The sequence below is a fragment of the Hippopotamus amphibius genome, chromosome 12 (genome assembly GCF_030028045.1).
Source record: "Hippopotamus amphibius kiboko isolate mHipAmp2 chromosome 12, mHipAmp2.hap2, whole genome shotgun sequence".
NCBI lineage: Eukaryota > Metazoa > Chordata > Mammalia > Artiodactyla > Hippopotamidae > Hippopotamus > Hippopotamus amphibius.
The window spans coordinates 31,282,726-31,309,091 of NC_080197.1; the positions used below are offsets into that span (position 1 = coordinate 31,282,726).

Consider the following 26,366-nt stretch of genomic DNA (forward strand, 5'->3'; position numbering starts at 1 on the left):
CAGATGAGGAGTCTGTGCCCCCAAAGAACCTCACTGCCACAACAGGGATGGCACTGGCTCTGGCACAGGTCCTTGCACCAACCCAGGGGACATCCTAAAATGCTCACGCTCAGGTCAGCCAGCCCTCTGGGCTTGGCCTCATCTTGCTTCCCCCAGCCTGCGGCCCATCACAGCCAGGGAAACAGGGCTTCCCAGGGTGCTCTTCCAGCTCCGTAGAGGGTGGGAGGGAAGATGCTCAGAAACACTGGCCCTGGGGCTCATCCACGCTTGGGGGGTGGGCGGTACTTCCCTGGTGACAAGCAGGATTTCACAGGCCCTCAACAAAGTGCACATCCCTTCCTGCCTTAGGTCCCTGTAGGGTGTCCTCCTGCAGCTCCCCTGCCCACTGGGTTGCCGGACCCTCCCCAGTTCCCAGTCTCCACATCTGGCCTCTGCACAGACATGGCTTAAAGGATCTGCTGCCCCTCCATCCTCTTCCCAACGCCATTCTCATCCTTCCTAGACTGCTCTGGGTTCTCCTCCACCCCTCAGGGTAGAACAAAGTGTCACCCCGTGGTGCCAGCCTATGGAGAAGTTTCCTGGACTGCCCTCTTCTTATTCCCCCACCCTGGCCTTCCAGCCTCCGGGGCTGGATGGTGTGTCTGTCACCCAGTGGTGGGGAAAGAGGGGCCCAGAGCCTCCTTTCCAAGGCTGAGGGTAGCCAGGCACTGTTGAGAGGAAGAAGAGGTCTGGGTACTACTTCCGGTTTTCCTAGACCAGAACGGAAGTTCCACAACTCCAGGCCCTGTGCTGCAGAATTTCTGAGGATTTTGGAGGATGGGTGCTAGTCACCCTTGTTAAAGCATAATATTCAAAATGTTAGAGATATGATTCTCATATAAATTGTTACTGAGCATGTGTTGAAGTTTTCTGTAACTTAAGAATGAAGGAATCAGCAGGATGACAAAGCTGGTTCAAAGCAGGCTAAGAGAAACTGACATAGACAGTCGAAAGAGTTGAGGAGGGAGAGAGGCAAGGAGGGAGAGAAAACAGGATATGTGAAAACTACTTGAATAAGATTGCCAAGTTAGACACAAAGCTAGTTAATGTCCATAGGACAATAAATCTGTAATATTTAGGGCTCATTTCCCTACCAAACAAGTTATTTATTTCTCCCAACCAAAATCATTTGCACCTTATCAGTTTTCTGCAAATTAGCACCTAACTTTACAGAGTCTGGCCCCAATTAATAGCAAATATGAGTCAAAAAATTTTCCCCTAGGGATTGCCATATATACATTACTAATAAGAAAAAATATTTCTAATTGTACACTTTAAATATATGCAGTTTATTGTAAAAAAAAAAAAATTCCCCTAGAGAATAAGCTCTTAGGTAGCTTTGTTAATGTAATACTCTGGAATAGCACTGCCCAATATAAATATGATGTAAGTCATTATACATTTGTCATTTAAAATGTTCTAGTGGCCACATTTTAAAAAACAAAAAGAAACTGGTAAAATTAATTGTGACCCTATATTTTATTTAACCCAAGGTATCCAAAACGTTATTTCAGCATGTAATCAATACCAAAAAATTACTAATGAGCTATTTTTCCATTCCTTTTTTCCTAAGTGTTTGAACTCCAGTGTGTATCTCACACTTACAGCACGCCGCAATTCAGTGCTTAGTGCCACTCGGGGCTGGTGGCTGCCACATTGGATGGCGCAGCTCTAAAGCAGTGGCTCTCCAACCTTAGGGTGCATCAGAATTACCTGGAGGGCTTGTGGAAACACAGATGGCCGAGTCCCACCCCAAGAGTTTCTGATGCAGTGGGTCTGGGCTGGGGCCTGAGATTCTGCATTTCTAGCAAGTTCCCAGGTGAGACTGATGGTGCTGGTGTGGAGACCACACTTTGAGAACCGCTGTTGCAGGATGACTTTGAAAGGCTTCACGGTCACCGTTTTGCCTTACTTTCAAGTTGTAGATGATATGACGTTGCTTAATAACCCTGAGTCCGGTGGTGGGGCCACAGGCTCTGTGCGGTGCTAGCATCAGCTTAGCCTCTGGGCAGGTGCCGACTGGACGCAGCCTTGCCGACTGCCAGCTGGCGGTGGGTGAGCTTTCAGCCACTCCACCACTGTTGGCATTGACTGTGTGCAGCTCTGAGCTAGAGGCTCAGGGAGAAAGCAAATGGGGACTGACCCTCAATACCCCCCACAGAGGCCCAGACCTTGTGTGACTGCTTTTTACTCATCACCACTCTGCAGATGATACCAACCAAGCTCAGAAACTAAGATGCCCCAGGACAGGCCTGCAGAGGTGTAGGTACCGGCAGGGCCCTGGGGGTCTCAGCGTGGGGTGGTCTCCGAAGCCTATAGGGCCAGGAGAGGTTGGCCAGACAGGGAGTGAGAATTGGTGTGGACTCAAAGGACAGATGCAACCTGCACTGGGAAGGGAGAGGGTGGGAGCCCTCCCAGGCAAGGGCTGCAGGAGGAGCTGATGAGGGTGCCACCCTCCCCCCACCACTCCAGGGGGAGCCAGCATCCTGCAGGAAGCAGCAGCCTGAGGCTTTGGGAGGCTGAAATGAAGGCAGGATTGGAAGGGATCTCAGTAAGCATCGATTGCTACTCGTGAATGAGGTTCATGAATGAGGAAGGATCCCAGAGATGTGACAGGATTTACCCCAGGCCACACAGTGAGGCAATGCCTGGAAAGCCCGCATCTCCAGCCACGTCCCAGGGTTCTGCAGGTTTGGGAGTGGGGTGGGGTGCAGAGGGCGCATGTGTGGATGTAAGAGAAGTGTGTCCCATGCTTATTGCATCATCTAGGATGTCCAAGGGCTAGCATTCATCCCCTTTAGGACAGGGACTGGGTCCTATGTGGTATCTTGGCCTCCTTCTTCTTTGTGAAGTCCTGAGCACATGGATATGGGATACTTTTTTAAATATTTATTTATTTATTTATTTATTTATTTGGCTGCATCGGGTCTTAGTTGTGGCATGCGGGATCTTCGCTGTGGCACAAAGGCTTCTCTCTAGAGCCCACGCGCAGGCTCAGGAGTTGCAGCACGTGGGCTTAGTTGCCCCGCAGCATGTGGGATCTTAGTTCCCCAACCAGGGATGGAACTCGCGTTGGAAGGTGGATTCTTAATCACTGCACCTCCAGGGAAGTCCCCGGATATGGAATTTAAATGAAACGGTCTGCACCATGTGTGACTAGGGTGTCTACATTCTGTGTCATATACATGTGGGACATGCGTGAGGTGACTACTGTGGGCACAGGGGTATCTACACCACAGGATATCTCACAGGGGTCTAGAGGGTCACCATTATGGCATCTGATGTGAGATAATTGGAGTGTCTACACGGTGCTGGTATGGTATGCCATTTGGGAGCATTTGAGGTGTCTGTACCTTGGGGTAACCTACTGAGGTATATCGGGTGTCTACACTGTAGTGACTACTGTTTGGGGGCACATACGCTGTCTGCACTGCAGGGCATCCTGTGGGGGTGAATAGGGTGTCTGCCCAGGTGTGCAGTGTATGGGGTCACATGAGGTGGTGTATAGAAGGTTTACACGACATGAAAGTATTCTTTGGGTGGTGTCCACTGTGGATGGAAATGCGTGCTGATGTCATGTCTCTGTGGAAAGGGAACTAAACGGGGTTCCCAGAAGGGTACGCATTGTGCGGGGGAACATGACAGGGGCGGAGGGGTCAGAGGCAGGGTGCAAGGGGAGTCGCATCTTCAGGAAGGTGACGGCTGCCAGCTCCCAGTGAGGGGTGGCCCCCTTGGGACACCTCTGTCCCGGAGTGGTGCCCACCTCTCCCAGGACCTGGGGACCTCCTCTTTGGGGACGAGGCTTTCAGAGCCTGTAACAGCTCTGATTTCATGTTCATAGAGTTTGGAGGCAGCTCTGATGAGTTAAACGGATGTGCACATCTGGAGTTCAAAACCAGGGGGCTGATAAACAAGCAGCTGACTGGAGGAGCTCACAGAGCGGCCCAGGAGGCTGTGCCGTGTGCCGGGACCCCCACAGACTTTAGCCCAGCACCCTACAGGTTGTAACGGGTATCTCCCCAGATGCTCACAGAGTCCTGTAGGGGTGAAGGCAGATTACTGATAGTACCCTGAGTTTACTAAGAGTACAAAACCAGAGTATCATCCACGGTTACCTCACTTGGGGGCGGCAGGGCCAAGGCCTCACCATTCCCATCAACTGCCTGCAAGGACGGGCAGATCAAGTTCTCGTGTGTTTGTCTAAAAAGCAGTCACATCACTGTGCTTTTTTCTAATTACTGTATATGAAAAAGAAGGTATTTGCTGTGTATCTGTACAGCGTGTCTGACAGGTATACCATGTGTATATGATGGCTTACATGCTCCATGTGGTTAGGTTTTTGCTATGTGTAAGGGATATAGAATTGTGTGATGGAGATCTGTTTGCAGTGGATGTGCCAGGGCAGGGGGGCTGTTGCGTGTGAGGGGGATTTGTTGGGGGGAGGATGTGCTAGTAAAGGAGGAAGGGGGATCTGCTACATGTGATGACGGTACAATATTTGCAATGACTATATTCTGGGTAATCATATACAACATAAAAAAATGGTGTACTAATGTATATACTCATATTCTTTCTGTGCATATACTATGTAGGATGGGCACACACTGTGTGTGATGGTATAGACTCTGTGAGATAGCATATCACGTACGTGGCTGATATGCTATGCATATCACATACACATCACATGCTCCAGGGTGATGTGAAGTACATATTATATACGCTTCTGTGGAGGTATACCCTGAGTGTGGTAGGTCTACATTATGTGTGATGGCTGCATTTTGTGAGTAGTAGTGTATAAGGCATATACAGTGTAGATATAATGGATATATTGTTTATGATAAGTAAGCATCTTGTGGCTGATAGGTATACTCTGGGGGAAGGAAACTGTGTGATATGGATGTACTACGTGTGTGATGGGCGTATACTATGACAAATATACATGGTGTGGATGAGTTTACAGGTAAGTGAGAGTACCTGCTACATATGGCGTATATAATAATTCATGAGTACTAGGTATATAGTATATATAATGGATGTGTTCTCTAGGATGAATATACTGTGTATAGATGTGATGAGTATATACTTTGTGAGATAATTAAGCACTGTGTGATCTGTACACTGTGGAGGTGGGAGATTTTCTACATAGTGAAGTCGTCGTTGGGACAGGTCTACTGAATGTGTAACATGTACCCTGTGTGTATGCAGCTTAGGATGGGAATATAGGGTGTGTGCCTCATGTGAGCAGGCAGAGGGGATGTCGCCCTGCTGCAAGAGGGCATGACAGGAAGCAGTTGGATCTTCATCTGTTTCTAGAACCCCAGACCCTTGAGCCCACCAACCACACTGTTTCAGGTTCTTCCTCAAGTTCTTCCTCAAATGCAACCAGAACTGCCTAAAGAATGCGGGAAATCCCCGAGACATGCGCCGCTTCCAGGTGGGTCTGAGGAGAGAGTTCTCCCCTGCAAACCTGCCCTTTTCCTGAAGAGGGGTGGGGTTGGGCAGGGGGAGGCTGTGGCCCTGCCACCCTGAGAAAGGCCCCAGGGGCAGATCCCTGCACAGACCCGTGCTTTGGAGCCTGGTGCTTGCTGGGGGTGGGGCAGCTCTGCCTCAACTTAAGCTGGCTGCCAGGGGAGGCTTCATTAGAGTCCCACTTAAGGAGATGCTAATTGTGACATTTTTACATGATTAACGACCCAGCTAATTTGCATAGTGTGAAGCAGAGAGCAGCTGCCCTTAGCACATCCCCAACCTGCACACCCCTCCCAGTGAAGGGTAGGGGGAGAAAGAGGTAGCCCCAATTTCCTGCCAAGGGTGGGGGCTCCTGCTGATGGGTTCTCAGGCTGATGCTTCCCCTCCATCAAAACACGCACTCCCACTTGCCTAAGACCCATTCCTGCTTGGAGCCCCAGGGATACAGCCTGTGGTACACGTGGGCGCAAAAAGCAGTAGCCACTCTGCCCAAGGAGTCAGAAGTGTTTTTTCAGGGCTTATGATTTTTCTAGCTCCTGGGGGTCAGTTCCCCTGGGCAGTCAGAGGTTGTGCATCTGAGTGTGTCCCCTGACCCAGGTGGTCCCGCTTTCATCAGCGCAGCCTCAGAGGGGCTGAAGCTCTTCCCCATGCCAGTGACCCTGAACTACAGTATGCAGCCACCAGCCTCAACTCTCCGGTGCCCCCCAGCAGTCCCGTAGTGGGAGCCCCAGCCAGGCCGGCCTTGGCTCTCCCCACAGGTGGTGGTGTCCACGACGGTGAGCGTGGACGGGCACGTGCTGGCCGTGTCCGACAACATGTTTGTGCACAACAACTCCAAGCATGGCCGCAGGGCACGCCGCCTGGACCCCTCTGAAGGTCAGGACCCCCAGGCCAGCCCCGGCTGCCGCGGGCCCAGCCAGCCCCAGCCCCCACCTTGGCGTGGGCCCCTGACCTGGCTCTTCTCCTGCCTCCCAGCTGCCACCCCCTGCATCAAGGCCATCAGTCCCGGGGAAGGCTGGACCACGGGCGGCGCCACCGTCATTGTCATCGGCGACAACTTCTTCGACGGGCTGCAGGTCGTGTTTGGGAACGTGCTCGTGTGGAGTGAGGTGGGCCGCTCCTGCCAGTCTCCCTCCCAGCCTGGGGCTGGACCCTGCCCTCGCCGGGTCAGAACCCGCAGGCCTCCCCTCTCCCCTCGCAGCTCATCACACCCCACGCCATACGGGTGCAGACGCCCCCGCGGCACATCCCCGGGGTGGTGGAGGTGACCCTGTCCTACAAGTCCAAGCAGTTTTGCAAGGGAGCCCCCGGCCGCTTTGTCTACACAGGTAAGGAGTCAGGCGGGTCAAGGGAGGCCCAGGGTTGCGGGAAGGAGCCCCACACCACACACACTAGTCTTGGTGTGGGAGTCGCCGAGAAGCTATGGTGCGGCCAGGCCTTCTAAGCCCCTGCTGGCGCTCACCCCACCCCTCAGGACACCTCCTCTCAAGGACCTCCTTTCCCTGCGCTCTTCTGTTTCCCTCCCTGGCCTCCACCTTCTCAGAGGCCCTGCCCCGACATTCTCTCTGCCTCCAGCATTCTCTCCAGAGCAACTCCCCCCACCCACTTCACCTTCTGCACTCCCCAGTGTCTAGAACATCTCCACTGGGAGATGTATTTCAAAGATGCCCCCAGGTAGCTTGCTGCTCCCCAATTCTTCCTGGTTCTCTTGGTTCCCCCAACCATCCCAGACTTCACGCTGCATGCACACGAACACACACACACACCTTGCACAAAGCCAGGGTGAGAGGTTAACACAAGACAGGAGTGTAAGCCACTCCTGAAGATGCAGCTTCATCCGGGCTCTATCTGACCACTGGCCAGTATCCTCTCCACACACACCCCCCCCCCCCGCCCCCGACACTTCTCCCCATTCCCCCACCCCACCCAACAGATATTCACTGAGCGCTTCGAGGGGCAGGGGACACTCTGTAGTGACCCTACTTACGGTCGGGGAGCTCTGGTATAAGAGTGAGGGCCCCTCCCCAGCAGGGAACACAGCATGGGGCGAGTAGAGTTACACAGTGGAGGAGCTGGCGGTTGTCAGAGAAAACTTCCAGGCGGGAGTGTGGGCTAAACTGTTAAGCTGCAACCAGAGGGGTGAATAAGGAGGTAGAGATGAGGAGGAAAAGGCGTCCTGGGAGAAGGAATGCCTTACGTTTTAGGGGAAAGTAAAGGAAATTCACTAAATCTAGAGTTGGAGGTGGAGAAGGTAGGTAGGGCTCTGAGGCTGGTGAGATAAGTAGGGGCCAGACCACAGGAAGAGAGGCAAGGAGGAGGAGGACGACGATGAGGGCTTCGGGAACCTGGTCCGGAGGCTGCAGCGTTTCCTCCCCAGAGCCCCGGGTGTGGGCCAGCCCATTCCTGGGGCACAGGCATACCCCTAACGGTCAGGCGCCGCTGAGAGTCCACCAGAGCGGCGATAAATGGAGATCGTTGGGGTTTTTTCTTTTTTTATATATAATAAATAGTTTACTCCTGATAAGACCGAACACAGACAAAAGTCTCCAATCCCGCGCCTAGGAATACAGAAGCTAATATACCTATATACACAGTGCCTTTTTTCTAATCACAAATGGGATCATATAGTGCATGTGTGTTAATGCCAAGCAGCTGGCACAGGGCCTGGCTCAGTAAACGTTTGTTGAATGAATGAGCAAGAAAGGAACTGAGGAACCTTGCCGAACCGCGCTGACCCGCGTACCCGGAGTGTTCCGAGAGGCTGGGGCTGGGCTTGGAGGAGGTCTGCCGCAAGGCTCCCGGAGCGGCTGCTGGCGGGCTGGGCCCCGCGCCGGCGCCGTGCCGGGAGGGGCGTCCTCCAAACGCCGCCCCTCTCCCCAGCCCTGAACGAGCCCACCATTGACTACGGATTCCAGAGGCTACAGAAGGTCATTCCCAGACACCCCGGAGACCCCGAGAGGCTGCCCAAGGTACTCAGAGGGGCGGGCGGGGCGGGGAGGAGGGAGCCCGGGGCCGAGGGGAGGGGAGGCGGCTCCCGGCCCCGCCGCCGCCGCCCCCCGGGGCCGCCCCTCCGTCCGGCTGTCTCCTCCCTGCCCCCAGGAGGTGCTGCTGAAGCGGGCGGCCGACCTGGCGGAGGCCCTGTACGGAGTGCCCAGCGGCAACCAGGTACGGCGCCTCCGCGCGCCTCCCCGCGCCAGGCCCGCGGCTGCCCGCCTCCCGGCGCCCCCGGCTACCCCGGCCGTGCCCGCCCTTGTCTCCGCAGGAGCTCCTCCTGAAGCGCGCGGCGGACGTGGCCGAGGCTCTGTACAGCGCCCCCCGCGCGCCCGCGCCGCTCGGACCCCTGGCCCCCAGCCACCCGCACCCCGCCGTGGTGGGCATCAACGCCTTCAGCAGCCCGCTGGCCATTGCCGTCGGGGACGCCACGCCGGGGCCGGAGCCGGGTGCGTGCCGCCGCCCTCGCCCTCCCCGCCGTCCGCGCCGCTCGGACGGCCCCTTCCCCGCCGGCGCGCGCCCCTGACGGCCGCTCTCCCGCAGGCTACGCGCGCAGCTGCGGCAGCGCGTCCCCCCGCGGGTTCGCGCCCAGCCCCGGCTCGCAGCAGAGCGGCTACGGCGGCGGCCTCGGAGCTGGCCTCGGCGGCTACGGGGCGCCGGGCGTGGCCGGCCTCGGCGTGCCCGGGTCCCCCAGCTTCCTTAATGGCTCCACGGCCACCTCACCCTTCGCCAGTGAGTGTCCCCTGCCTGCGGGGAGGGGTGGGGACGGACCAGGCTCCGGGGAGCAGCGTGGGGCTCAGCCCGACCCCTTCCTAGCCTATGGGGGGGTGGGGGGAGCTCCCGGCCCCTGTCCCAGGAGCATCGACCCTGGCCTTGCCCTCAGAGCCAAGGACAGCCCTCTCTGTGCGCGACCTCTCTCTGCCTTTGGAGACCCACCCCGCAACCCTGCGGCCGGGGCACTTCTTGCATCTTTAGTTCTCTTTGCTGACCGCAGTTGTGCGCATCGCTTCTAGCCTTCCCCTCCTAGTGGAACAAGCTTTAACGCGGGGAAGTCCTGCTTAAACCTAGTGGCCCGCCAACCTTTCCATCTTATGCCAGGACTTCAGGAGGAGGGCTGGTGCCCCCTGCCGGAAGCCTGAGGGAACTCAGGGCCCAAGAAAAGTAGGTTTCCACGCCCCCAGGAGAGGCAGGGGCCTAAGGAAGGAAGACGTGGCTCCCAGCAGTCTGGTTGGGCAGAGCAAGCGAATTCTGTGCAGTCAGACACCTGGATTCAGAGTCTGATTGCCCAAATCAGGAGCTGTCTGACATTCAGCAAGTTACGTTACTTCAGGCTCCTCTGTAAAACGGGGTGGGTATCACCTGTTGCCTAGGGTTGTTCTTACAGCTGAATGCGCCACGGTGCGTAAAGGGCCCAGACGCAGTTCAGAGACAGTGTGTGACTTTGTATCGCAGCACTGGCTGTGGGCACTAACCATCTCTGCCTGGCTTCTTGCGGTGGGCAGCTCAGAGCTGGGTGGACAGGCAACAGGGATTTGTCCTTTCACCATGCATTGCCCTCCATGCCCTCCTTCTAACGCCAAGTTCCAGAACAGCCTGTCTACAGGTTCTTAGAGCTTAGCTGTTCAGAAGACGTGTTTGTAAAGCACCCGGCTTGGGGATAGCTCCACCCCTGCTCACCTACAAAGAGGCTCCTCATTAGTTGTAAGCGATTGTACCTGAGTCCTGGGAGACACTGCTGTGCCAGAGGAATGGGGAAGGCTGGCCAAGAAGGAGCTGGTTGTGGCTTTTCCTGCCGTTCCTTCGCCTGTCCCCGTCATGTGTTTGCTATTGCTGAAGACCAACACATCTGGCACCTGCCTAGCCTTCCTTGCCTTGGCCTACATCCTGATTACTTCTCTTTTGGGCTGTGGGTTTGAGCCTGGCTCTTTACCTCTGACCTGGGCTCAGCGTCTGGGACCAGAAGCCCCGTATGCTGGTGTCCACAAAGACCACGGCCCTCTGGTGTCCCCACCAAGACTCCTGTCTCCCCTTTGCTCAGGCCAGGCTCTACTGCTCCCACTTCCCCTCAGTTCTGGACAGTTTTCTTACCACCTCTCTAAGGGTGCCCCCCAGATCTAAGCTGGTGGAGTTTGGAATGCCAACCCCCCCTTCTCCACCACACACACAGTGCAGTCAGCAGTGGAGGAACACACTGCCCCAGCGGGCAAAAGCCAACCACCTGGGGTCTTCCCATTCAGCCAGGAGATCAAGAATTCTACAGCTGCTTAAGCCCCGCTCCAGCTTCAACAGGGGACACTCTGGGCTGGCCTGAGGGTCAGTCCCATCTGGTGGTGTTGTCCTGTCCAGTCCCCATCCACTCCCCTTGTGCACGATGCTTTGTGGTGAAGCTCCAGTGGGCGCCATTCTCATTGAGTTTGCCAGGACGTGCCTGTAATGACATCCAGAACTGTCCCTGCCAGAGGCTGTCTGCTTGGACCTCTCCTCTGTCTTCTGCTTCAGCCACCAGCAGCCCTGGACTGACCCACAACTCCTAGTACTACCCAAGCTACAAAACGCAGCTGTGAGCTCTGGACCTTGAGAGATATAGTACATTTCCTGGCATTCATCTCAAGCCTTCCGTGGAGCTCCATGGGCCTCATCAGCTAGCAGTCAGCATTGTTTTAAAAGGAGATGGTGATCCGTGGGGCTGAGTGCATTTGGAACAGGGGCAGCAGTTGAAGGCATCACTGTTCCAAAGAGGGGGAGTAGGGGTGTGTTCTGATGCCAAAAGCAGCTTTCTCAGGCTACAAGTTTCTTTCAGGAAACCCCCACCCTCACCCCATTGCCCACTGCTTGCACAACACTCAAATCACAATCTTATTGGTCTTTAGAAGAGAGAGGCAGGGAATTGGGTTCAGATGAGGATGTAGAAGAGGGAATCCAGAGACGGCCTGGGCAGGAGCCCCCAGAAGAGGAGGCTGCAAGAAGGAGGGGCGGGCAAAAGCTGTGTGCAGGAGGCTCCCTGGGTATTCCCAGGAGAGCAAGCCACAGCCGTGGGGGTGAGGAGGTTAGAGAACAGGAAGATCTGAGGATGTGGATCTCTGTACCTTTCTTTAAAATTGACTGGCTGGAAAAGGGAGATACAGGAGGCCTCCAGGGATGAAAATGATGAGCGCCTGCATTAAGCTGGAAGAGGACGAAGGGTCGGGGGTCGGGGGGAGTGTAATTGGTAAGGGGAACGTATTTGTGGGGGGAGTTAAGGTTCTTGTGTGAGCTCTGATCCTGGACAGAGGGGCCTTATAACAGGAGCCTATGTGTACCCCCCAGACTTCATCCCTGACCCCTTGCCCGAGCTCTGCTATGAACTCTAACCTTGATGCCCCAGGGCCCATCAGTGTCTCTTAGCGTCTCAGAATGCCAGTGATTTTCCGCAGGAATCATAACCTGTTCCATCTCTTGCTCATCCCTCATCTTTGCGGGCACCTCTCAGTGTTTGGTTTTGTTGGATGTTCTAGTTTTGCTTTCGTTTTGTTGTTGTTGTTTTGGGGTTTTGTGTGTGTGTTTTTTTTTTTTTACCTCATCTGGCCCTATCATCTCCAACCCTAAGAAAGGGTCTCCAGAACCCCCCAAAAGGCACATGCTAGCCCACAACCCCCGAGGCTCCCAGCCTGCCTCCAGGCTGTACCCTGTCCTGGTCTCCTCGGGACCCACACAGCCCCCAGTGAGGGCTGAGCCTGGTACCCAGGTCAGCAGGCCACACGGGGCATACTGCTCATGCCAGGGCAGCAGCCGAGCTGCTCACTCTGGTGCTGTCTCCCTGTTGTGTCTCCCACCACCTTCCCTGCTGTGCCTGGCCATCCCCGCCCCGCCCTGGAGTCATGCCCTCTAGCCCCCCGCTGGCCGCTGCCTCCTCCATGTCCCTCCCAGCGGCTGCCCCTACCACCAGCGTCTTCTCCTTCTCGCCTGTCAACATGATCTCCGCTGTCAAACAGAGGAGCGCTTTCGCCCCAGTGCTGCGCCCACCCAGCTCCCCACCCCAGGCCTGCCCCAGAGCCCACGGAGAGGGGCTTCCAGGTGAGTGCTCCTTGCCCCGCTGGGATCTGGTAGAGCAGCTGGACTTGCAGGGCCCACTCCATCCACATCTCACAAGAGCTTCGAGCCAGTTGACCAGTTCTCCCTCGGGAGTGCAGAGGAGGGAGCTCCGCAAGGGTCCAAGGAGGTCCATGTGGACCCCATTTCCCTGCACCTCATAGCTTGGGATGGTCTCACTCTGGACCATCAAGGAGACAAAAATTCCAGTTGGAAAAGGTCTGGAAACCACCCCAAGGCCTCACCCCCATCCATTTGAGTCCAGAGTAAAGACCCAACATACGGAGCTAGAAAAACCCCACCATGGGCCACATGACTTTGACCTGTACCTACCTGTGTCCACCGGAGGGTAGCATACACTGCTGTGAGAGACTGGGTCACTTGCTGGGTGGAGGAGGACTGACCTTAGATAAGGTTTAGTTCAGCTCCGCCTTCCCCATTTTACAGATAAGGAGCTGAGACCAGGTCACCCCTCCCACAGCTAATTAGTGAAATAATTGTTATTTGCCATTTATCAATCTCCTCCAACTCAGCATTCAACTTAACAAAGGCTGGGTTCTAACCAATAGTGTATATGGCAAGTCAAAAAGAGTTGCATCCCCTAGAATAAGATGATTCTTGGAAGGGGCTTGTTAGATGATTCTTTAGGATGATTTGAAGTGGAACACAGTTATATTTGGCCTTGTTTCTAAGTTTTGGGTAATTTTTCTTAACCTAAGTGTGTCCGAAGCTTAAAATTCAGTGAATAGGAAGGACAGACCAGTTTGTCCTGCAGCAAACCATGAGGAGGGGGTTAGGCAGTGGCAAGGGTGATGGGAGTGATGAATTTTGTGGGGATGTGGGAGGAAGACATTCTGCTGCCACTGTGTTGGGGATCAGGACTCCTGAAAGCTGACCTCTGTCCTTTCCTGTCCTGATACATGGCTGTCTGCTTCCTCGCCTTGAGACAGGCCCTCTGCAGGAGAGAGGCTGGGAAGAAGAGCCCAGAGTCATCTCTCAGTTGAGGAAACGGGGAACAAGGGCTTGGGGCTATACCTCCTAAGAGGTTTCGTGCGGGCACACCTCACCTATCTGCAGTGCTGGGCCCAGCCTAGGACTGGGGGTTGACTACTTTCAAGGCTTGATAGCTCTGCCCTCAAAAAGTGCCATAGGTCCTGCATGCTGCCTCTAGTCGAGGGGGGCACAGGCTGCACATGGCTTACGGCTCCCCTGCTTGGTTACTGCAGACCAGCCTTTTGAAGATTCTGACAAGTTCCACTCTCCAGCTCGGGGGCTTCAGGGCCTGGCGTACTCCTAATTACGGTAGGTCTCTGGCTGGGTCTTGCCACCTGCCCCTGGCCTTGGATGGGCTCTCTCCAAGAGACTTTAGCAGGGGTGGGGAGTTGGGGTCCAGGTCTCCCTCTCCAGGGCCCATCTAGACAGCTGTCAGGGCCACATAGCCCAGCCCAGTGGCCCAGGCTGAACAAGAGGAGAGAGTGGCTTGCTGTCCCCTTGCAGCCAGCCTTCCTTCAAGACCTTTGTCTTTCCCTCTCCCCACCAGGTCTACAGGTGTTGCCCCCACTGAGCTCGGACCAGTGGTCCCTCCAGGATTCCCACCCATGCCCTGGATGGCAGCACAGACAGGTGCAAGGCCAGGACTGCAGGCAGACGTCAACCCACAGGCCTGAACGGGGAGAGGCCTTCCTCCCTGTGCTCCAGGGCCCCTCAGTCCCCCAGGCTTCTCTCACCTCCCTTCCTTGGGGCTGGTCGGAAGCCCCAGCACTGTGCTGATGCTCTTGTTAGGAGAGCATCCCGGGGAGGTGCCAGATGCCTGACCTCACTTGCTGGTTGGTTCCCCTGGAAGAGATGGACCTTGTGCAGACCAAGGGCATCTGGTGACAGGAGCATGGGATGGGGACTATGGGAAAGAGCTCAGGGAGAGGTGGCCTGGGAAGGTCCTGTTTGCATCTGACCCATCTCAACCATCCCGGCATCCCAACTATTCTCCAGGGCAAGGGGTGGTGCCCAGCGCCTCAGGAGGCCTGCCTAGGCTCCCATGGAGCTTCTGACAGCCACTTGATTCTATGGCTGCCCCACTCCCTTTGAGTCCTTCGCACTCATGCTTGCCACGTCATGAATCCCAGTGGGGGCTTTGGGCATGAAGGGCGCAGAAGAGGAGGTGCCAGGCCCTCTGGATTGTAGATCTTGCCCTCAGTGGATGTCTCATGGACTCTGGCCCCACACACAGATGACTCTGGCTGGCCCCGTAGAACCATGGAACAGGTCCAGCTGCCCCTGGCCCCATACTCTGCTCTGCTGAGGTTGGAGAAAACAATAAACACAGATGCAGGTGGCCACCCAGCCTCTCTTGTCTGCTTGCTTGGTGGGTCTGCTTTTCTCAGCAGCTCTGCAGCTCTAAACCGTGCTCCCCGGGCAGCCTTCTTATACCTTGGGCTTTTTCAACAGCATCAGAGTTCAACTGAGCAAGTATTCCCTGCCCCATATCTGCTCTTGGGTACTGGGTTGGGGGGGGTTGGGGAGGGGTGGGAAACTAGCAGACCTGAAGACTCAGGACACGGACTCAGCCCTGAGAGCTCTGGCTGGGAGCACATTTGGGGCACTGAGGACTCAGTCCCCCAGCTGTCTGACCAGGACCAAAGTGGGGGATGTCAGGAGGACATTGCTGGGAACCAGAACAAAGCAAATTAAATACCACCCAGATGTACAGAGGCTCAGAAGTGAAATCCTTCCTGACTGGAGGCCGCTGGGTAGGGCTGCTTTTGGCTCTAGGGTTGTGTAATTAAGTGACACCCCAAACCTCCTCCCTCCTCCCCAGACCTAGGCACTTTCCAGCTCTCCTGTCTCAGAGTTTGGGAGGAGGATTGGTAGAAAGGCAAGAGTCTCAGGCTCATTTACCCAGCTCCTAAGACAAATCCCAGTTGTTTCTCTGAGACATGTTCCCTAGACCCCAAAGGTCTAGCTTTCTGACACTGGAAGCCACTTTTTTGATGCACTGTTCAGAGATCCAAGGGTCCAGCTCCAGACCTCAGGCTTCCTTCTCTCTCCTCCTAGCAGCACTCCTTGGCTCTGGCCTCTGGAAACACTGTCCATCCCATCCTGTGAGCCCATGCCCAGCAGCCCTCTGGACAAATACACTTGCCAAGGCAGATGGGGTGGTCCTGCCCTTTAGAGGCCTCCACTTTCTTCCCTTATGTTCCTGCCAGTACCTGGGATTCGTCTCACCTGGACCTGTGACAGGGTAGCCTCGGGTCATCCTGCCTTATTCTCAGTACGTGCCTGGCCTCCCCCCAGTTCCTGCCTTCAGCTTGTGTTACAGAGCCCCTAAGCCTGCCAGCCATGCCCTGCTCCATTCAGGCTCCAAGCAGTTTCCATGTTCTGGGGCCCTCCCAGGCTGATCACCTGCTGAGCACTAATCTGTACCAGATGCAGGTTATTACTCATTCCTGGAATGGGTCAGGTGCTGTGGTTGGTATCAATAAGATGTGATATTTGTCCTCATAGATCTCACAACTGTGCTGAAGCCACCATTTGAGTCAATACTGCCCACTCCTGGGAATTCCCTGGCGGTCCAGTGCTTCCACTGCCAGGGGTCCTGGTTTGGGGAACTAAGATCCTGCAAGCAGCACGATGTAGCAGATAGATGATAGATAGATAGATAGATAGATAGATAGATAGATAGATAGATAGATAGATAGATGATAGATAGATAGATAGATAATAGGTAGGTAGGTAGGTAGATGATGGATGGATAGATGATAGGTAGATAGATGATAGATGATAGATAGATAGATAGATAGATAGATAGATAGATAGATAGATAGATAGATGATAGGTAGGTAGGTAGATGATGGATAGATAGATGATACATAGGTAGATGATAGATATATGATAGATAGGTAGATAGATAATAGGTAGGTAGGTAGATGATAGATGGATAGATAGATGATAGGTAGATGATAGATATATGATGGATAGATAGATAGATAGATAGATAGATAGATAGATAGATAGATGATAGATAGATATAGATAGATAGATAGAATACTGCCCACTCTCTCATCCACAGCAGGCAGAGCTAATCAGTTATGATGTTTGCCCCAGACTGAATCGTGTCCTCTCAAAATTCATACAGGGAGCCCAAAGCCCTCCACCTTTGTGGCTATACTTGGAGGCAGGGCCTTTAGGGAGGTGGTTGATGACGGTTAAATAAGGTCATAGTGTGGGGCCCCAATCTGATGGAACTGGTGTCCTAGTATGAAGAGGAGGAGACTCCGGAGCTCTGTCTCCACTATGTAAGGACACAGTGAGAAGACGGCCACCTCCACGTCAGGAAGAATCCTCACCAGGAAACAAATCAGCTTGCACCCTGATCTGGGACTTCTAGCTTTGGGAACGATGAGGAGATGAATTTCTCTGTTTAAGCTGGCCAGTCTATGGTATTTTGTTATGGCAGCCCAGGCTGACTAACACAGTATTCTTTCCCGTGTGTCTTGGTTTTGGTTCCCCTAGAAGCAGAACCTGAGACAAGTTCCCTGCTGGAGAACTCTGGAAGACAGTGTAGAACATACCTCAGAGTTTTCCCACCCAAGGGGCAGAGGATCTGGGATATTGATCCTCCAGCCCTCATCTGTCACTGTCTGGGGGCTACTCCCAGGAGATTAACTCTCTGACACTTCTGTCTTGCCTGTCCCTCCTGCAGAGAAAAAGCCACCACTATGCTTCATTGTAGGATGTTGTAAGCAAATTCTGGAATAGTGAATCAGGGGATTTGGACAAGTAGAACCAACAGGGTCACAAAATCATTTTAACACAGTCTCTAGTCAGGACTATCACTTGAGATGAAAACCATTAACCAAATCTGGCAAATAGCACACCAGCCCTCTTTGTAGCCAATAAATCAGTGAAGAGTGAGTGAAACTGGACCATGAGTCATGGGTCAGTACAAGACAAGCCTGAAAGCAAGTCTGGGCCTGCATCTGGGTCTGCAGCAACTCCAGCAGAGCACCAAGGGCATTTTTTTTCTGGGCCTCAGAACACCTCTCTGGACGTCCAGCATTCTCTAGTCAAAAGGGACTCCACTGTCCATAGCCCCAGTCGTCCTGAGTCAGGGCACCACTAAGCCAAGTGGCAGAAGCTCGGTCTTGATCTTACATAAATCTGTATGGAGACCCCACTGCCCAATAAATGCGAGCATATAACCAGGTCCTAGTCTAGTGACAGTCCTGAGGCCTTGTAGACACGATAGGATTGATTGGTTCATGGGGATGGACCCCTGCAGGTGCTGGACATCCCAGGCCGGTGGTGGAAGTTCTAAGCTTGCCCCAGGGCCTGTGTTCATGTTGGTCAGAGTGGCATCATGCACCCAGAATAGAGGTTTTCTTCGTGTGGATTCCCCCAAAAGCAGAGCCTGAGACAAAGATTTGTATTCAGAGGGTTTATTTGGGAGGCAATCTCAGCAAGCACCAGTGAGGGAGGGAGGAAGGGAGGCAGGGAATGTAAGGAAGCCCAACAGAGTGTGTTTGTGAGCAAGTCACTCCTGTGAGTTTTCTGGAGCTTAATCCCACCAGGGAACTTTAGGAAACTGTATGAAACACACACCTCAGAGATTTTCCACCTGAGAGGCAAGGAAGCTAGTGTGTATTTATACACTGACTTCTGTCAATCAGTGGGCAGAAGTTTCCGGGGGCAGTGGGAGGGGAACACCACCTTCCTGGGACTTCTAGGCGGCCTCGCAGGTGGCAACAGGCCCCAGAAGCTACAGAAAGCTCTCAGGTGAAGAGATGCAGGGCTGGCTGATGGAGTCAGACAGGTGTAAAGAGGTCTGGATGGGGAACAACACTGTGTACTGGAGGTGGCCCCAGGCAATCAGCCTGTGGAAAAGGAAGCTGGTTTTTCCTGGTTGAAGTAAGTTTATGAATTTTTCATCATCTGTAGGTCCTGCCCCTCCTGGGACCAGGTGACAGAAACTCTGCTCAGACTGTTTCTAGTTGAGGTACCAAGATGCCCGATGACAAAGCGACCCTTCCTAGCATCAGCCTACCACCGGGCTCTTTTCCCACAGGGCCGATTGAATGGGAGTACGCTAGGGGGTCAGATACTTGGTCGCTTGACCTTTAGAGAGAGAGCATCTCCCAGGAAATCCTCTGCTTCCTTCCCACATATATTTCCCAGTAGAACCAGGCTGCTGTGCCCTGCATCCTCAAGCAGCCTCTGAGGCTGTACTTGGCTCAGACAGGACCCACGGTGGACAGGCCTCACTGACTCAAGGGAAGCCCAGCAGCAGCTTTGACTAGCCCTACTGCTGACTGTTTTGCAAAACGTCCTCCTTCTTCCCATGCCTGCCCTTATTGGTTGGGCCCTTACTGTCTTCCAAAAAGAAAAATAGTTCCCAGGGAACTGTTTGGCAGTCCAGTAGTTAGGACTCGGCTCTTTCACTGCTGTGGCAGGGGTTCAATTCCTGGTTGGGGAACTAAGATCCCACAAGCTACACAGTGCAGCAAAAAAAGAAAAAAAAAAAGGAAAAGGAAAAGAAAAGAAAGAAAATGGAAAATCTCCTAGGAAAATGGAAACTGCCATGCAGTGCGAAAAGAATGGTCTTTTCAATAAATGGCATTAGGTCAATTGGATATTCATATGAAAAAATGAATGACCTCTACCACATACCATTCACAAAGGTCAATTAAGATGGATTGTGGACCTAAATGTGAATGCTAAAAAAATTAAGCCTCATGCCCTTGAAGGTAAACTAGTAGTTGTTTGCCAGAGTAACCTCTAAGGTGTATTTTCCCCACCATATGGTCAACTTAGAATGAGGCAAGCATTAAACGTGGTTGAGATAGTTCAGATGGACCCCCAAATCTCTTTTCTCTTCCCTAGGCTGACTTCTCCAAATAGGAAAAAGTTCACAGATCACACACAGTGTCTTTGTCCCCTAGAAGAGCCAGGCTCTTCGGTAATTCTCGGAAGCTCCTCACTCCTACGCCCGGACCAGCCACCTTCCCCTCCTTGTCCACACCTTTGCACATATACCCTGGAGCTTCCTTCTTCTGCTGCCATTCCAGTAGGCAGTAACAGCACCCTTTCGGTGGCAGAAGGGAATGAGCCACCTTGAAGCCACCAGCTTTGAAGTCTGGTGTTTACAAGAAGGCCCCAACATGAGAGTCCTGATCGGTGGGGGGCACTGACCTCTTTGATGGACTAAGGTCCTCCTATCACTTCTTTCACACTCCCCTGCTCTTCACTCTCATTAAGGGATTTTTTTGATAACTAGAATTTCTTCATTGAATGTAATCTGTTATCAATCTTTTCTTTAAAGTTAGCGTTTCTTGTATCCTTTTAAGAAATCTTCACCTACCCCCAAATCAAGAAGATATTTTGGTTTTTATATATGGTGTGAGGTAGGGGTCAAGTTTAATTTGTGTGTGTGTGTGCATCTGCGTAATCAACTGGCTCAGCACCATTTATTAAAATGACCATCTTTTCTCCGCTGCAGGTCAGTGGCACCTTTATCGTAAATTAAGTGTCCCTATATGTATGGGTCTTTTTGTCTCCCTTTATACCAATCCCACACTATCTCAGTTACTTTAGATTTACAGTAAGTTTTGATATCCAGTACAGCAAATCGTCCAACTTAGTGTTTCATGATTATCTTAGCTACACTTGGTCCTTTGCATCTCCATTTAAATTTTATAATCAATTTATTAATTTCTATTCTTTAAAAGCCTCCTGAATTTTCATTGAAATTGTATTGAATTTATAGATCAATTAATGGAGAATTTATATCTTTAAGATGTTGAATATTTCAATCTATGAATATTGTATATTGTTCCATTTACTTAGCTCTTTTAAACTTCTCTTAACAGTATTTTATAGGCCTCTGTGTGGAAGTCTTACACATCTTTTATTTTTTCCTCAATATCTGATTATTTTATGCTATTATATATGATATCATTTTCTTAATTTCACTTTCTAGCTATTTGTTGTGGGTATATAGAAATACAATTGATTTTTGTACAATAACCTTGTATTCAGCAACCTTGCTTAGCTCACATATAGTAATACTTTATCCATAGATTATCTTGCATTTTCTCAAACTGATAATTATGTCATCTGTAAAGGACAGTCTTATTCCTTCATTTCCATTCCTTATTTCTTTTCTTTCCTTTTCTTGCCAAAATACACCACTGGTGCCTTCAGTCAATGTTGAGTAGTAGTGTTAGCGGGCAATTTTATTTTGTTCCTGATCTCGAAAGGTAAACTTTTAACATTAAGTATCATGTTTGGTTTTATAGGTATCCTTCTATTTCTAATTTTCTAAAAAAAATTTTTAAATTATGAATAGATGCCAAATTTTATGAAAATGCTTCTGTGCATATATTGAGAGAATCATATAAATTTCTCCATTATTTTGTAAATGTGCTGAATTACATTCATTATATGTCTAATGTTAAACCATTGCGTTAACTGCATTAATTGTATGTTTAATGGTAAACTTCCATATCTCCTTTACCCAGGGTATACCATTTGTTAACATGTAGCCCCATTCTCTCTCCCTCTGTCTCTGTCTCTCTCTCTTTCTCTTTTATCTCTTTCTCTCTTTGTACTCCTCTCCCAGAAGGTACCCATGGGCCCTCACCTTTCCCACTTCAAGAAGCTAGGCTTCTGGGAAACAAAATGCAGAGATATGCAGATCACTTGAGTACTTCACTCTGTCATGATACCTCAGCTGCCTCCTAAGAGAGGGGAAGGGAAGAATACAGGAATGAAAACAAGTCAATCTCTCACTAAGTCATTCTACTTCAATTCTAACCTGTCTCTCCTCAGCTGGGCTCTTAGCTCTGGGTCCCTTCCTTTGGAGTTCCAGAAAGGTGCTCATGGACCCTCTGTCCTGGAGCCCCTGCCTCCACTCACTTCTCAAAGGGGAAGGTGTCCAACCCCACCCCCACTCCCGCCTTGCCTCTGTCCTGGCAGGGAGCACAGAGGGCCACCCCCAGGGAGATGGGGGGAGGGGGGCAGGTGCTGGGATTAGAGCTGAAGGGACTGCCAAGGGAAAGGGGGGTGTTCTGAGTACATAGATGCCCCCCACTGGAGACAGAATGGAAGAGACTTCATGACTCTAAAGATATAAAAAAGGCTTCCCAACAGGGCAGTAACAGAAACAAGACCCGTTTTTGCACATTCCTTGAGAGAAAAAGAGCCCAGTGTTTAAAAGGAGAAGAAAAACACCATCAAGCAGCAGGTCTGTTGTTCCTTGGGGCCCAGCATCCTGGCATCTTGGTTCTCCAAAGCCTTTCCTTCCTCCTTCCCTGCCAGCCTGGGAGAGAACACGGCCCCTGAGACACCCTTGGCCATGCAGTTGCCCCTTCGAGGTGGGCTTCCAGGGTTCCCAGGGAAGGCATGGGTGCCTCCCCATGGCCAGGGTGTAAGGGGCTGTCCATCCGGCACCATGGCCAAAGGCCGCACTACAATGGGCAGCCATCCCAGGGTCCAGTTCCTGAAGGCCTGCGTGGGTGGCAGGGTGGGGGCTTGGGCAGGAAAGCCCTCTGGCCTTGGTCCCTGCCCCTGCTGCCTCGCTCGGGGTTCCGCCCAGCTGGGAGCCTAGCCCCCTCCACACACCCAACCCCTCACCCAGAGCCTGGGTCCACCTTCAGGTGGGTGGAGGAGGGTCTAGCCACTGGGGCTGGCACCAGCTCAGGCCCAGCCAGCTTTGGCTTCTGTGGTGAAAGCGGGTTTGTCTGGGCTGCTCCCCAGGCCCTTCTTGGAGGCAGGCCCAGAGGGCCACCTCGCCAAGACAAACTGCGGCTGCCGCGTGGAATGTGGTCGAGTGGCTGCTCAACAGGCCTGAACTTGGCAGGCCTGTCAGTGGTGCCCCCGCAGTTCCGCAGCGTGGAGCCCTACAGGGTCCCCAGGCTCAGGTCACACCAGGCCAGGAGCAGGTAGCAGGAGGCTGCCAGTTGTAAAGCAACTAGACTCCAATAAAAATTAATTTATATAAAAACAAAAAGAGGCTGCTAGGCATTGCTCTGCCCCTTTTTGAGTGAGGTGGGGGCATCCCCTCTCTTGGTCTCACCTGAAAACCAAAAACTCATAATCAAGCCTCAAGGTTGACAAAATTCCTCCAAGCCCACTTCCTCAGGGGAGCAGCTCAGTAGCAGAAGGTGGGAGAGGAGGGGCTGCGGGGAGGCGTGTGTGCCTGTGTGTGTACGTGGGGAGCGGGGGCTGCCAGAGCAGGAGAAAGAGCAGCAGCAAGGCCTCCTCTTTCAACACAGAGGAGGAGGGGCGACATTGACATTAGACCCACCTCTTAAGCAGCACTTGCTGTAAGCCCATTCCCTTAGGTGGGTTCCCTGGAAGCAGAGCTTGAAATGGGGGTTGGGGTGCACATGGAAGTGCTCTCTGGAAGAAAAGGGCTGGGGAAGGCAGGACGTGGGAGGGGGGAAGCTAAGTAAGAACGTGGTGTCACAGCAGAGCCTGACAAGATGCCACAACGAGCCCTGGAGCACGAAGGGCACGACGGTTGGCAAGGAGACGGCAGTAATACCCCCAGCCAGTCAGTCACTGGCTGCAGGCTGCCGGAGTGGGGTGCAGCATGGAACCCCTGCATCAAGCAGCTCCCACTGGGCCAAGAGCAGTACTTGACGGAAGGGTGGCAGCCTGCACTCCCACGGGTAGGGGATGGGTGCACTGGTGGGTAGGGAGGCTCTGGTGGGACACAAAGTTTCTCCCCTCTGCCCATTTACCTAGTACCTCCAAGAACAAGGCCTAGGCCCCCTCTTCACAGCATCACACCTACTTGAGTGGCAAGGCTACCCCTTCTGTTTCAAGCAGATCTTGTAGGGAGTGTCTTGGGCCATCAACAAACAAAGGGCAGGGATCCACCCAGGGAGATCAGATGAGGCTCTGCAGAGCTCTGTACCAGAGGTGGACACATAGCCAGTGGAACAGCTGACTCAGTAATGGTCACTCATTGGGCGGGGGGCAGGTGGGGTCTGCACTGGCTCTGCTGACCCAGGGCTCGCCATTCTCTGCCACAGATGTCTCCGGAAGCTGACCCACCCTCTTGTGCCTGTCCTTCTCCCCCTCCCAAGTAGGACCTCGTTTTCCTTCTCCTCTACCTCCCAAGTCAGGGGACCCCCAGCTGGTCCCCCAGGAAGGGGGGTGGCAGTCTTGCTGTCCCTCTAGTCTCTTTCCAAGTTTTCATCTTGGCATCAACTCCTGTTTCCCTCAAGCCTTCCTGTTTCACACTCAAGAGCCAATTCCTAAAACAAGCAAAGACTGCTGAGCCTGCTCCGTACTGCTGGAACAGCAATCTTTTATTTATTTATTTATTTATTTTTAATTGGAGTATAGTTGCTTTACAATGTTGTGTTGGTTTCTGCTGTACAGCAAAGTGAATCAGTTATATGTATACACATATCCCCTCTTTTTTAGATTTCCTTCCCATTTACATCACCACAGAGCACTGAGTAGAGTTCCCTGTGCTATACAGTAGGTTCTCAGTAGTTACCTATTTTATACGTAGTAGTATACGTGTACATAGTATATATGTCAATCCCAGTCTCCCAATTCATCCCCCCCACTTTCCCGCCTTGCTATCTGTAAGTTTGTTCTCTACATCTGTGTCTCTATTTCTGCTTTGAAAATAAGTTCATCTGTACCATTTTTCTAGATTCCACATATAAGCGATATTATACAATATTTGTTTTTCTCTTTCTGGCTTACTTCACTCTGTATGATAATCTCTAGGTCTATCCACGTCTCTGCAAATGGCACTATTTTGTTCCTTTTTATGGCTAATATTCCATTGTATATAGCACCACATCTTCTTTATCCATTCCTCTGTTGATGGACATTTAGGTTGCCTCCATGTCCTGGCTGTTGTAAAAAGTGCTCCTATGAACATTGGGGTGCATGTATATTTTTGAATTATGTTTTTCTCAGGGCATATGCCCAGCAGTGGCATTGCTGGGTTATATGGTAGTTCTATTTTTAGTTTTTTGAGGAACCTCCTTAGTGTTCTGCATAGTGGCTATACCAATTTACATTCCCACCAACAGTGTAAGAGGGTTTCCTTTTCTCCCTTTTCTCTTTTTCTCCCTTATCTCCGCATCCTCTCCAGCACTGTCGGTAGATTTTTTTGTGATGGTCATTCTGACAGGTGTGATACCGTGTTGTAGTTTTGATTTGCATTTCTCCAATAATTAGTGATGTTGAGCATCTTTTCATGTGTTTGTTGGCCATCTACATGTGGGACAGCAATCTTAATTCTCCTTTGGGCAACGTGGACATTACTGACTGGCTAGGGGGAAGACCACAGGAATGAGAAAAGAGAGGAGATGGGAAGTCCAAGAGGACGCAGTGCAGTGTCCAGAGGGAAAGACAGCAGTGGGCTCCGGCAGCGTGAGCCTGGAAAGGGGACACTCACCAGGAAAGCTGACGAGAGGGGGCACTAGGGAACAATAAAAGATGTGTGGAAAGCACTTTATGCACACACGAAAAACCAAACAAACCAATGAAACAAACCAAAGAGCAGAGACTCCCACTTGAGAAGATGGAGTAGATGTACTTTTCCCTATTCCTTCTGCTGAGTATAATTTAAAACAAATGCAGAAAAACTCTGAAAGGTGGAGAAAAGGAGGCAGATTATCTGGGGACCTCAGTATCTGAGGAAAGACTCGGCAGTGAGTTTGGTGGGTTTTCTTTTTACCCCACATACCCCAGATTTGGAACTGAGGAAGCTGGCAACTCAGAAATGCCAGTGGGTGCAAAGAACAACCAAAGACCCAAAAAAACCCTGCTCTGTCTCTAGTCAAGAGATCAAGAAAGGTGCAACCTGGTAAGACAGTACCTTTTAAACAAAAATAGTTTATACTCCAGCCAAATCCACCAGAAGAAACTGTGGCCCCATCTACACTCACGCCAGCAAAAGCCCAGTGGGGAGCTTAAAATTCCACCCTGCCCAGGCTGCAATGAGGTACCCCAGCACCTTGCCTGTGTGATGCCAGAAAAAAGCAAGTAAAGGGCCGAGCTCTTCATCCCCGCTGGCTAGTAATGAGGCCTCCCCTGGGCCCCTAAGCACGTGTTTCACCACGTCAGTGAAAACCATGTGAAAAGCCTGCATTTCCACCCCACTCAGCAGTAACAAGGGACTTCTCATTCTTCCTGCTGGGATGGTGTCCCAGGATACCCAGTAAGGAGTCAGGACTTTGACCATGGCCCAGAGGTAACAAGCCCACCCCCAACCAGTGGTATCAGTGGAGATCACACTTGGAGCCAGACCTCCCACCTCTGCCCATCAGTGAAAAGCAATACCACCCCTTAGGTGTCAACAGAGGTCAAGTGAGAAACTTAGACTTTCTACCTCTACCTGGCAGCACCCCACCTTGCCCTGGTAGAGTGGTATCAGAAAAAGCCAGTTAAAATATAAAATTTATATAAGATCTAGTCTCATAACAATGCAAAACTGTCTACATTTCAGTCAAAAGCGATTTCTCATACCAAGAACCAGGAAGATCGCAAAATACATGAGAAAAAGACTACTGGTAGATGCAACATCTAGATGACAGAGATGTAAGAATTATCTGACAAAGATAAAGCAGTCATGATAAGAATGCTTTACCAGGGACTTCCCTGGTGGCACAGTGATTAAGAATCCGCCTGTGAATGCAGGGGACACGTGTTCAATCTCTGGTCGGGGAAGATCCCACATGCAGTGGAGCAACTCGGCCCCGTGTGCCATAACTACTGACTCTGCACTCTAGAGCCACTGAGCCCATGGGCTGCAGCTACTGAAGCCCGTG

General features: G+C 52.1%; 1 protein-coding gene across 1 annotated transcript in view; it reads left to right on the forward strand.

Annotated features, from left to right (window-relative positions):
* The window catches only part of EBF4 (EBF family member 4), a 58,884-nt gene extending 43,989 nt beyond the window's left edge, over positions 1 to 14,895 (forward strand). The window contains exons 8-18 of the mRNA XM_057702041.1: positions 5,392 to 5,473; positions 6,267 to 6,384; positions 6,484 to 6,617; positions 6,710 to 6,836; positions 8,389 to 8,477; positions 8,608 to 8,673; positions 8,771 to 8,948; positions 9,043 to 9,231; positions 12,355 to 12,552; positions 13,794 to 13,869; positions 14,108 to 14,895. Of these exons, the coding sequence (XP_057558024.1) occupies positions 5,392 to 5,473; positions 6,267 to 6,384; positions 6,484 to 6,617; positions 6,710 to 6,836; positions 8,389 to 8,477; positions 8,608 to 8,673; positions 8,771 to 8,948; positions 9,043 to 9,231; positions 12,355 to 12,552; positions 13,794 to 13,864 (1,252 nt within the window). The 3' untranslated portion in view covers positions 13,865 to 13,869; positions 14,108 to 14,895. The remainder of the gene's footprint in view (positions 1 to 5,391; positions 5,474 to 6,266; positions 6,385 to 6,483; positions 6,618 to 6,709; positions 6,837 to 8,388; positions 8,478 to 8,607; positions 8,674 to 8,770; positions 8,949 to 9,042; positions 9,232 to 12,354; positions 12,553 to 13,793; positions 13,870 to 14,107) is intronic.
* Positions 14,896 to 26,366: the final 11,471 nt, after the last annotated feature.